Genomic DNA, 13,426 nt, shown 5'->3' on the forward strand with positions numbered 1-13,426 from the left:
ATGCTTTACTTTTTTCGATACCGCTTCAAGCTTGCTAGCATCCTTAGAATCATAGGCATCAAAGCACTCTCCAGCAATGTCCATATACTCCTTATGAAGAATACTACATTTGTTCCTGTGCCGTCTCAGCCTGATCTCCATCCCATCTGATAAAGTGCTTGCAATTGTTTGCTCTGGTTCACTTTTAATTATTTCATCGACAGGGCAATATTCTGCACATGCCCCTAAAAATGTATCACCATCTTTCTCCCCTCCTCCCCTCCCGGTTTGGATGAACCCCTCCAATTTCTGGAAAAGCGTCTGACAGTTTTTGCATGGAGGTTTCTCTTCAGCATAATCCTTTTGCATTGAGAATGCTGAAGAGGACCAGCCTCTTACTTGATCACCTGGAAGTTCTAAATGTTTATCAAACACCACTGCTTCCGTAAGTCTGTCATTAAACTTGATCACTCTGTTGTACAAACAAATAGGACGCAGAAATGGACTCACTGCAATTGACGATCCAACAAACCACTTGCCGTTTCGTGAAACTTTTGCCAAAACCTTTGGTCTAAAGATATTTTTTTTCCAAAGCCGAGAAAAGAAGGCTTTGGCCCTTACCAGTACATCGTCTGCATGTTTCTCACTGCCTCTTTCAGCTGCAGGTTCAGTGCTGCCTTTTTGAGCAACAATGATACTTAACTGAAAGACAAAGAACAGCACTTGATCAATAATTATTCATACACTGTACTTGATCAATTAAGATTGATCACTCGACATAACACGTTTGCAAGGTATCAAGAAACATAATCTGCAATACCGAGTATGATCATATAAACTCATCTTAGGGGACTAACTTTTCGTTTTTCATTACTTTGTATGCTGAACAACCTTCTTTCATTAATTTCATGTGTGTAAGTACACTCTTATTAACCTTTTAAACAACAGTATTGTTTGATCAACATTTCTGCAAACCTTTGATCTAGCACCTACTCTCATACTAATGGCTTATTGAAAACAAGAACACTGAATAGACCAATTTCGATATATTAAAATTTTGTCCTAAGCAAAAGGCATCATCTCGAGGCTCTGGAGAATAAACTCATACAAATCCTTGTATTTATTCCCCAGAGCCTCGAGATGATGCCTTTTGTTTAGAACTGAATTTTAATATATCGAATTTGGTCTATTACTGGCTGTATTTAAGGAATAAATTAAAAATCAAAATACAGCAACACCACAAAGTACCATACTTAGCCTTCAGGGGGATTGTTAAACACTCAAAGTTATTGTGCTGTCTCATTTTCTACGTAGTCATTGAAAAGAGTGTGATGAGAACCATTGTGTCTGAGATCGCGCTAACATAGTCAAAATGCAAATTGTGTTCACTTTGCTTCGCAGGCTGCAACGTTGTCAAACACGTTGCCAATAATCTGCCATTAGAAGCAATTATACAGATTTTCAACTTGACTCCACATACTCAGCTATTAGTCCTTTTTAGCCTCATTTACACTAGCAAGTTTTCCTTGACAAGTACACTTGTCAAGGAAAACTTGCCGACTGTACACACTAGCAACTTCTCCTTGAAACATTTTTCCTTGACAACTTTTCCTTGGTAGTGTAAATGAAAAATATGACAAGTTTTCCTTGACAAGTGCACTTGACAAGTAATTTATACTAGTAAATATCGTCCTTGACAAGTGTCCTTGTTCAAAACATAGTTAATCGAGGAACTGGTTATGAAACCTTAGAACTTTCAAAAGCGAGAACAATGTTGTTGCAATCGATGTTGAATTGACCGTGACCCTGCACAATCTTTTGTTTTCGCTTCGCACTGGTTCGCAAATTAGTTGCGCATAATTGAATCGAAGGATTTGATTGGTTATCTTCTCGAAAAAAGTTGTGTTTTCACTAAGGTCAAGGCCAAAAATGAAACAAAGGAACTTGTCCAGTGTCTTAACCATCTCCAAGCTTTAACTATGTTCAAAAACTACCACGCTAGTTTCAAGGAGAAGTTGCTACTGTGTACAGTCGGCACGTTTTCCTTGAGAAGTGGAATTGTCAAGGAAAACTTGCTAGTATAAAAGAGGCTAAACTAGCATGCTAGTTTTTGAACAAGCATACTTGTCAAGGAAAAACTTTGCATATTATTCCATTTCCACTGCCAAGGAAAACTTGCCGAGGAAAACTTGCTGGTGTAAATGAGGCCTTTGTGTTTGTAGATTATTGATATTTATTATATAAACACCAGTGAAATACCAGGTAAGCTTTCGCGCGAAAACATGATATCCTCCCACGTGAAAATAACAAGTTATCTTCACGTGAAAATATCACTGTTACTATGGTTACATAAAAATTTCCATGCCTTTTGTGAAATGATTTGGTATTTCATTGGTATTTATATAATAAATATAATATTACGTGGCCGCTTAGAGATACGAACTTTGACTTAACTGCAGACAGAATACAGGACCACTTATCTGTAAATATTGAGTTATTGTGGTGTACGGGCACTAGTACACCCAGGAATGTATAGTGGTGGGAAAGGAGAATATTAAAACAGGATTTGATGGCGCAAGTAGTGTGTGAGTTAAACCATTAACACAACTACATTGGCGACGAGGACGGATAAAATGTCAGAGAGAGCTTTACTGCCGCTTCATCTATCGAGATCATCATCTCAAGCCGCCCAGAAATGGCGAAAGTGGAAACAGGCAGTCGAATATTTCGCCGAGGGGAAAGGCTTGCAAAACACGCGAAAGAAAGCTTCACAACTTCTGCACTTCGCAAGCATGGAAGTCCAAGATATTTTGAAGATATTGCGGACCCTTACCCAGAATGCAACCAAGATCCATATGCTGTGTGTATTAGGAAACTGTAGATCACCATTTCCGTGCTTAAGAAAATATGCCTTTCGAGCGCGGTTCCACCTTGCGAACAGTGCAAGTTTTTGCACGGTTAGCTAATATTTTTGGTTGCTAAGCAAAATTTAAGTTACTTTTCGCTCTTTTTAAAATCAAATTTGACACAAAAGAAATTAACAAAAGCACGATACAGGTATGAGGAGACGAGCGATAGCTGTCGGTCATTGTTATTTTAGCCGGATTAGCTGGGTTACTGCAGTACACGTTGCTTCGAATGGCCATTCACGGTCTCCGATCTTCATCGATTGAGGCAACGTACGCATTCGAATTTCTTGGTGAGCATGTACAGCTTACAAAACATCCGGCCGTGGAAAAAGTCACGGACCAGGAGCCCGTTTCTGCCATCGGCTTATTTTAAAAAGTTGATCTTTTAAGATGTTTTCAAGATAACAAGAAGCAGCCTGAGGATAAATGTGAAGTTTGATGACTTAAACCTTCTCGTTTCTTGAGATACAGAGGAAATTTGGACAACAATAAAAGCAAGGTGACACACGCTAACACCAACCAGGTGTGGCCAACACCAGCTTACCACATGTATGGCATGTGAAGCTGCCACTTAAAGGGGTGCTAAACACACCCGCCTGGTATGTTAGCTACGCCATGCTGATGAGGCCCAAAGGGCTGAAACAGCTGTCCATGGCTGCTAATTGACCGGGTGAAATGGTTGTGAGCATGCGTGATGTGTTGGCCACACCGGGTTAGTGTTAGCGTGTGTCACCTTGCTTTTATTGAAATTTTGACACCCGAAAAAGGCCCGAAAAGTTTCGGGAGGTCTGATTTGCCGCGTACTGCACTTAGCTACAACGTGACTGGCTTAAAGCAGATGTAAACAAATGCCGGGACTGGTCTCAAACTTTGCACGGGTCCATGTAAACACCAAAGTGATCTCTAACAGAATTTGCACTGTTCCATGTAAACAGGGGGTCCAGGTACAAAATTCGTGCGAGCGAAAATTTGTCCGGACCCGTCTAAACGTAGCGTAAGGCTCCTAACAGCCGTCGCATTTCGTGTTCAAGTGGAAAACGGCTTGGAAAATATTTTTCCCTACATTTTTCGCTGGTTTTAATCCAGGTTTGAAATACATAGCTGTGGTCAGGCCAACACTGGTGGCTACGCAGTTCTTCAAGTCAAGCATCGGAGGGATATAAACTGAAAGCTAAGTAAAACTGTTGGAGCGACCTCGTGACCTCACGGGAACATTAGAACCCACAAATGACCAGCTCCCAACGTCAGTGGCTTCATATGTCAGTTGGTTAGAGTGTCAGACCGATATCGCGAGGTCACGAGTTCAAACCCCGTTGAAGTCCTGAATCTTTTTCAGGCTTCTTTACGCAATTGTTAAAACTGCGATTATAACTGCGAAGATCATAGCTTCACTTGATTTCATATCCGCAGTTCACATATGATTCATTTCATATATCATTTCGTTCATTGATTTATTTCTCACGGGAAAATTAGAACCCACAAATGACCAACTCCCAACGTCAGTGGCTTCATATCTAAGTTGGTTAGAGCGTCGCACCGGTATCGCGAGGTCATGGGTTCAATTGAACCCCGTTGAAGTCCTGGATTTTTCAGGCTTCTTTACGCAATTGCTAAAATTGCGATCATATCTGCGACGATCATAGCTTCACTTGATTTCATATTCGCAGTTCATATATTATCGATTTCATATATCATTTCATCGTTGAGGCAAGATGTTATTCATAACATTCTCAGAAGGTTGAATCCAACATTTTCGTGGGGTAATTGACCGCTCCCCATAGGGGCTTTTCAGGGCCAATGATACACAATCAACGAGACGACGGAACAGAACAACAATAATAACTGTTAAGAATCCCAACTGGCCGGAGGCAAACCAGTTGGCTATTTACAAGTGCAGCTGGGAATTTGAACCAGAGACTACCAAGTACTAATTCAGAGAGTGGTCAGAGCGGGTCTTGAACACGGGATCTCCGGATCTCAAGGCAAGCGCCCTAATCACTGGGCCACACTGCCTCCTAAGGAATGATCGGGTGTACATTATTCCATTATTCCTGCTGGAAAATTTTCCTCATTCCACTATTCCAGTAGAAAAGAACTCATTGTTCCGTTGATATCGATTATTCCAAAGGAAGCCGTTATTCCGCCCAACAAAATTCGTTATTCTTCTTCCATTATTCCTCTTCCACACCCCTCACCCTCGCCCCCTCCCCCATCCCGGGAAGCATTTTCACTTTTGCGTCATTTGCCATCACGTAGAACATGAGCGTTGAGTTTCTGAATCAGCAAACGAAATTAAATGTGTCGCACTGAAGCCTTTGGTTGCTCCACTGCATGTTATAAATTTGGATTTTCACGGAATTCTGTAGGAAGTGAGGCTGTTTAAAGCCTCTCGCTAGCGGAAATCTTCTCCCTCACGGCTGTGTCTATTTGTCAGTTGCAGTTGTTTTGTCACAGGGGGAGGTCAAATGCATTGCTCAAAGGGGTGTTGTGCATTGCTTTTAGCCAATGAAATCACCGCCACGCAATCCTATTGTCCATTTGCTGCACAAAAAAACTAAATTCTACCGAGATTATAACTCAGATACCTTTCAGGTATTCGTACAAGTAATTTCTTTCAAAGACGGACAAAATTACACGAGCCTTTTATTGCGTGGGGGACAGGGTCGGGAGTCTCATTGAATTGCATTGTGGGACTGTTTTGGGGACGAGCCACTGTTTATGCAGTCGTTTCCTCTGCAAAGCAAAGAAACTTCCGTATAATTATTCTTCTACGATAACAATTAACTTGCGTTGCTCGGAAGTAAACGTCGTATGTACCACGATCTCACTGACCTTTCGATCAAATCTTTTTGTTTTCCAGACAATTTTGCTCTGCGTACGCAATGATGAAAATGCATCCTCCAAAACAATTGCTATTGCTTTGGAAGACGCATTGTTGTCGTGTGACTTCGCACATGAGCAGACGTTATTCAGCCCTGTTTAGGTTATGTCGGATAAACTGGTATTCGGAGTGAGTTTCGGAATTCGGAGTGCACTTGTGGGCCATCGTATACTGGAAACGAGTGAGCCGTTTTTCGTTTTGGTCAGCAGTCGCTCAAGTACCCACGGTTCCCACGGTGAATCGCTGTTTCGCGGTTTATTCGAGAAGGGTGCAAAGTGTGGCAAAGTGTGCTGGAGATTTTCAGTTGTTTTACTCTTCAAATGCTGATTTAAAGAAAGGAAATGTTGACAACAACTCGACCAAAAAAAGTAAGCTTTAAACAAAAAGCAGCTACATCTCGGAAAATCTCACTCAGATGAAAAAGGACCTTTTCAAAGATAGTTTGAAAGTTAAAAGGGACCTCAAGTGTAAGTACATTTTTCAATTTTATGGTCGTACCTACGTTCGTAAAGATTCAGAAAGTCGCGCTGTGGCCATTTTAAAGAAACCTGGCTTGGATGTCTTAAGATGGTGGAGCTCATGCTCCTTCCTCCAATATAAATGGTTAAGGTTCTTGTATTTCCTTATTTTTCAAGTTAGATATAAAATTTTCCAAATTCTGGATAACTTGCCACGATAGGAACTGCTATCAAAACTTGAAAAGATGTCCAGTCTTAAGGACCATGATGCATAAAGTAGTCTGTTTCAAGAGACTGACTTTAGTTATGATACTCTAGATGAGTTTCGGAATAATGAGGAAAGCTACATCCTCTTTTTCAACTATTCATGTGAATATAGGGAGCCTTTCGGCAAATCATGATGGTTTGATGATGCTACTATCAGATCTTCAACATTCATTTCATGTTATTGTTCTCTCTGAAACAAAAATTAGGTAGTGATCCAAAATTGACATGGAAGGTTACGATTTTGTCTGTAAGCCAACCCTTTCTATTGTTGGTGGTATAGGAATTTACTTCAAACAAGGCATTCAGTTTCATAGTCCAGATGATCTCTGCCTATCTATTAAAGAATTTGAATCACTTTGGATTGAAACTATGCATATATCAGTGGCTCCCACCTGGGTGTTTTTATTAATCAAAATGACTAATAGATTAATAAACTGTATATTTCTTGTTTCGTATTCTTTTGCTTTTGTCTACTTATCTGTAATTTTTTCTTTATTTATTGACTTCACTCTATGTGTGTATGTAAACTTTTAATATATTTGTTCTGTAATATTTACCTTGAGTATAAATGAACAGTGTATATTAAACTATTTTGCCTCTTTTTTATCAATGTTGGCCACCCAAGTAGTTTAGCTTTCAAGCTTTTTTGGGTGACCAGTTTCTGTATTTTTGTTTGTATTTGTCTTTGATCATCACTATAACTTCTTTGCAACATACATACTGAACAGTACAAATAAACTCTCTCTCAAAAATTACAATTTAGCATTCAAACTCTTCACACCTTCAAGTCATCACTAATTTGTGAAGCAAGGATAATATGAGTTGTCTCGATGCAAAACCCTTGTAAAAAAAAATGGTAAATCCTTAACACGAATAAGGAGACTTAAGGTGAAGAAGTTAAGTGTATTATATGCGCCATTCGTGTAGACTGGACGATGGAAGAACATGTGTGAGACTAGACTGGAAATTAACAAGTGAGCCATTTTTGTTTAGAAAATACTCACACTGAGAGCTCTCGCACAGTATTCCTTCTCTGTAAATGCCGACTTTAACCATTGTTCTCAATGCAGATACTATATTTGTATCTGAGAAAATAGTACTATTGACCTTTTGAAAAAAGCGAGACAGCTGCCTATGAATCTGTGCCAAGATTTACTCACAGGTCGCTATGCATATGCTCCTTTGTTTTTGAAATCATTCTGCTTTCCACGTGTACTGTATAAGTTATAACAGGAATGATATGAGTAATTATTCCAAAAAGGAATTCAACTTGCATCATCTGAATATATTTTCTTGATTGTAGTTGTCATGAGAGAACAAGAGACGCTGCCTAAAGACATTTGTTGCAGTTACAGCGCAGAAACTTCATTGAACAACACAGAAAAATGCTTGACAGCCAAGTCTGTCACCTCTTCATTGGTAAGTTGATGAATACCTTTTTGTTGTTGGGATTTCCTTTTTAGAGACTGGTAACAGTTCTGTCTGTTTGATATTATAAAATTCATGGTTAGCTTAAGATTGCATGGGATTGTTTTTAAAATTTAATACATTTCTGATCTGTTGGAATAATATTTTACGAAAGCAAGTCTCTCTAGCCTTGTTTCTTAAGCTTCTTTTACATATAAGCATTAAAAAAATTCCAAGCCAACTTCTCTGGAATTCTTACATGTAGCAACTATTGCTGATTTTTCTGATACTTTTCAAGAAATTTCCTGCAATTGTCCAATATTTCTGGCTACTTTCAAGTTTTGTCACATGTTCCATGAAATTCCTTGCAATTTCGTGGAATTTCTAATTTGTTTGACAAGTTCAACAATAAAAGAGTTCCACTGTTTGTCTGGTTTCAAACTGTTCCAAGAAATTTTGGAAGGAGGGAAATCTTGCCAACAGGCCTGTGCTCAGTGACTAGGCCAGAACTGTGATGGAGGCTAAGAATATGGGTTTACGAAATTTGGCTTCTTGGCAAAAACATGACTAAACTTTTACCATGATGTGCAATTACTTTATTTCTAGTGACGTACGTACCAACCAACCGCAACTCAAAGCATCACTCAATCTTATAGTAAAGGGTATTTCATCCATAAAGTGCGCTGAACTCACAATGCTTCCTGTGTATTCTTAACTCTTGGGTATTTGGAACAAGCAATAAGCATTATAAAAATCATCTTCAGAATCCTGAAGAACAGAATCGGAGGAAACACTAAGAGTAGGCAAGGTGCCAGGTAATAATCACTCAATTATTGCTGGTGCAGGGCTGCTTGCCTTCCGTATAATCTGGCTCTTCTGCTATTTCTTTTCTTAAATTGCTACCATCATGACAGCTGAATGGAATTGTTTCAGAGTGTATTCAAATGCACTTGTATTATTGTCTTAGTAGCCAGGAATGAATTTTTTTCCCAAAACAGCAACTATTTTTGTTTTTCAATTTGATAATGAGTTTTTTTAGGCAATGAATGCCAATGAATGTGCATAGGAGATCTTGTTTGCCTGTTGGTGCTGTGGAATGTTACTACAGATGCAAATGTCATTGTTGCAACCTTTTCACACAAAATATATAGTTTATTTTTGATGCCAATAAAATCATATTTACCTGAATGAAATGGCTATTGGCACAAAGAAGGACAAAAATTGTATCACTCAAAGAGGCACAGCTTCAGCTAGGAAGAAGAAGCTGTATGCTGGCAGAAACCAATGTCCAGGATATGAAAACAGCCATTCCATTATCGGTGGGAGGTTAGTGGTCTCTGAACAATGCCATCCCTACTCCCTGCAAGTTTACAACATGGAGTACATTGTATTCAGGGTGACACAAAATTCCAATTTCAATTTCATCTTATTAGCCCAAGTCTCTGAGGAGCTAGCCCCAAAAAGATTTGTATTCTTTTTCTCCCTTGGACTGTCTGCGAAACACTTATGTCTGCTCAGAAGTTTGCATGAGAAAAAAAACCAGAAATGCTACACTCGTGTTCAAATGATGCTTTCCCATCAGGCAACCCACAATAACAAAGTGCTAGCCCAAAACGTTCATACAGCCTTTTTGACACACCCTGGTATTCCACTCGATGGTTACCCATCCGGATATCCATTTACCCAACAGGACTTAACAGGAGCTGGTGTTTTCTTGAGGTTATTTTGTAGTCACACAAACAGACAAGAAACAGTCTGTGATGGTAGATAAGTGCATCTCACACAAACTCCTTTTCATTACAATAACAAGAAATTATGAGAATATTGACCTTCAATGTCACAGTGAAAAAATACATTCAGCTTACATGTAGCTGCTTTTCAAGTAGCCTAAAAAATAAAATGGAAAGGAAAGGAAAGGAGGAAAGTTCTAACAACCTAAAGATAAGACTGCTAATAAAATAACACAATGCAGAAAGTTATAATACATTAATTATGAGATACAGTGTAAGATCACCCTGACACAAGGCATCATTAAGAGATGGCTGATATGAATGTCTGTTTAGTATTCGGGACATAAGCCATGATTCACTTTAATTGAATATCATCATAGTGATTTACTTCAGGCATCTAGTTAGAAGGTCATCCCAGTGAAGTTGGTGGCACAGCACTGGACAACATTATGTCATAGGAGGAAGCGTCAATAATCCTGGCAGCTTGTTTCTGAAGTATTTGCAATTTCTTTCAAGATTTCTGGTTACGCCGACAACACCTGACATGGATGTTGTGTAAGTGTTACAGCTGAAAATAGCACAGCAACAGCTGTCAAACATACTATTAAGAACCCTGTATGTAGCCTCCCACGCAGTCTTTTTTTGGGTGACCGTAATAGTATTTCTCCTCCTCCCCACAACCGCCTGCTTACCCAAAAGCGACATTACTTCCCACAGTTTAGCCAAGCAAATTTTTCCTTTTGAATTCTGGAGGGTGACGTCACATGCAGAACAACTTTAGTGAAAATTTCAGGAGTTAATAACTTGGCAGGTATAATCAGACTTCTTTATAATTAACTGGCCATCATTAGAAAATGACTGAGTCGTGATTGGCCAGAATGCCTTGCAGGTCAAACTGTGGGAAAGGAATGTTGCTTTTGGGTAAGAGGGGCATTTGTGGGGAGGAGGTGAAATCAAACTACCCTAAGAATGACAGCATGGGAGGCTAGCATCTTTCATGATTCTTTCATGAGATGCAGTGGTGATACATGTTCAAGGTCTCACCTTCCCACTGGAATCACTTAATTAACTCCACAAATTTTGGAGACATTTTTTAAATGTGAAGTTAAAGAGACTAAAACAAAAATGCTGTTCAAAGTTTCCTATGGTTATATAACTGTACTGTAAGGAATTTACAAATATGACTTTTTATTACACATAACATGAGAATTTTATTCCATAAAGCTCATTTGTACAAATCTATACGCTTTATTTTCACATGTGAAAAAGACCTATACAGCCAATCAGAATGGCGTACAGCTATTTCACATGTGAAAGTATAACCAATCAGCGATAGCGTAAAGGCGTTTCCATGCCAATCACTCGTGCATCTCGTGCAAATCGTGCAAATCGTGCAAATCGTACTTTGTTATTGAATTAAATTAAATTTGCATTTGGTTCTATTGTTAGTGAGTTTTTGTTTCTAATTCGCGTTCAGAAAACTATTTTAATGAAAATTCTCATGTTATGTGTAATAAAGAGTTTACGACATAGAAAGTGCTTTGTACGGGGTTTTATTCACTCGTTGTTTGTGTCAAAAACCCTCACTCGCTCGTTCCTCGCTCGTTCGGGTTTTTGACACAAACAACTCGTGCATAAAACCCCGTACGCCGCACTTTCTATGAAGTAAACTATTTATATTGTATGTGAAGCAAGTACATTAAATTAGTTCGAATAACCTGGGATTTAAAATTAAAAAAAGATTAATTTTGTTTAGTTTCTCTTCCTTACACAAAAGCATACAAAATGTTCTGTGCAATGTGAATTGAACAAAACATTTTTATTCTTGATCAAGGCAAAGCCATTCCTTTTGCCACTCTGTGTATATGCCCTTTTGAAAGCCTACCGTGATGTCTTTTTTGAGGATCAAGACACAATTTTGCACCCATGGAAAGAAGGTACTTACATCCACCTTTATATGAAGTAAATAGGCAAAGAAGAACTGTTGAGTAGAAGGACATTCAAAATGGGAGCTAAAAATGGAGAACAACACAAACAAACAGGGAACTAACTTCATTTTTATTTAACTGAGAAATGGTGTTCCATTGTATGTAACAAGACTATCAATACCTTCAATTTCATACGGTTTCATTAGAAATCTAAGAATATTTAAAATTGCCTCTAGGAACATGTAAAATTCTGCGGATTTTTTTGAAACTTTGCGCTGGAGTTAAAGGGACTTCCTGCCATGGTATAATTTTAAGTGGATTTGTAATCCCTGGGCTTGGTGAAAAGAATCAGGCCAGTGCATGTCCATATTGGTCATGCTTTGAGCAAAAGAAAAAATAAACCTCTGAACAATTTTCAGATTGTATCTGTGATGTTTTTCGTCCTTATTTGTATATTTAAGGTTCTATGCTTCTAAGAGAATACAGGGCGGCAGTGATTTATTGTGCCTTTGGTCAAAGGCCTGAGCCTCTAGGATGGTCGGAGAGGAAAAAAAAATAACAAGAGGCTACTTGTAGCTTAGATTCTGGCTTTCCTTTGGCCAATTTTTTGTTCAAAGGGGCACCAAATAAAGACATTACTAAGTAATTTAATGTAACCAGATACTCAAAGACACAATAAAAAGCACAGTGTGTGTTGTGTGGTCTGGTCTTTGTTGTATAATCTATCACAGAATTTCATCATGAGTAGGGTGGGTTGGGGAGATTGTTAATGATGGAGGTGGCTTCCAGCAGCACCAAAATATGCTGAAGTCCAATCTCATCCACAAAATTAAATTAACGATGTCATTGTGCAGTAGTGATATAAATATAGAAACCATGGGTGTACACTATAGGTGTCCAAAAGCACCAAACGTTTAGCAGAGAAAGGATCAGAAAGAGAGTGACCTCTTTAAGGTGCAAGAGCCCAGCTAAGACAACTGGTTGAAATATTTACGGGGGAAAACAATCCATACTTACGATTTCCAGTACTTTGCTTCCAGGATCGACGGCGTGTTCTAAACCGGGAAGCAACTCCCATTTCCACAGCTCTTCCGGATAATTAAGCAGATCGTGAAACTTCTTGAGTTTTTCATGTTGCAGTGCTTGATCGACGCCCATATGGAATACCAGATGCAATTTTAAGCTCCAATAGATTGCGCAGTAGTTGTGGAAGTTATCTAATGCGTTCTTATTAGGTGTTTGGCTTTCCATCGAGTCACGAAAATCATCTTCATCAGCTAAGAGAATAGTGCACAAATTCGTGACATCTCTTTCCAATCGGTTTTCTAGCTTTTCAATTCCGCGAACAATTTCTTTAACGATGTCATGGTCGGTCTTTATTGTAGGACACGACATTTTTATCTTTCGGCATTATGCTGGAATCACGAAGTCAAAAAGAAGGCATTTTGGTTGGTGCGTTTGCAATAATTTCTTTGCATATAGGACGAGAAGACCCTGGGAAGGAGGAAGTGAGAACGCATAGGCCATTTCAGAAACGTGAGAGAACTGGGACGAGTTTGGTTGTTTTCCGTTTGTTTAAAAAACTAAGACATTCAAATGAAAGATCAACCAAGTTTGAGAGTCTTTACCAAGAATAGATGTATTTAGAGGAAGAAAATGGTGAAATAATATATCTTCAAATATCATCTAAAATAGAGAGTTTGTATGGAATGGGTAGACAGGCCACAAAATTATAAGGGTTTGTATTGGATTTTGAAACTTTTGGAATTTGGCCAATTTTCCGTAGAAAACTCTCAAACTTGGCTGGATAGCTTTTCATTTGGTAACATTTCAGTTGAAGAGTTTAGACTTTCAATCCAAGCAAGTA

General features: G+C 38.8%; 1 protein-coding gene across 2 annotated transcripts in view; it reads right to left on the reverse strand.

Moving 5' to 3' along the window:
- LOC138023815 (uncharacterized) overlaps window positions 1–13,008 on the reverse strand; it is a 13,120-nt gene extending 112 nt beyond the window's left edge. The window contains exons 1-3 of one of the 2 annotated variants that reach the window (XM_068870901.1): window positions 12,577–13,008; window positions 601–681; window positions 315–451 (exon numbers count right to left, since the gene is read on the reverse strand). In XM_068870901.1, coding sequence (XP_068727002.1) covers window positions 437–451; window positions 601–681; window positions 12,577–12,954 — 474 coding nt within the window. In that variant the 5' untranslated portion in view covers window positions 12,955–13,008 and the 3' untranslated portion in view covers window positions 315–436. Of the gene's footprint in view, window positions 682–12,576 lie in introns of both variants that reach the window. The other variant, XM_068870900.1, reaches the window with a different exon arrangement.
- Between the last annotated feature and the right edge of the window lie 418 nt (window positions 13,009–13,426).

Source organism: Montipora capricornis, chromosome 11, assembly GCF_036669925.1.
Source record: "Montipora capricornis isolate CH-2021 chromosome 11, ASM3666992v2, whole genome shotgun sequence".
NCBI lineage: Eukaryota > Metazoa > Cnidaria > Anthozoa > Scleractinia > Acroporidae > Montipora > Montipora capricornis.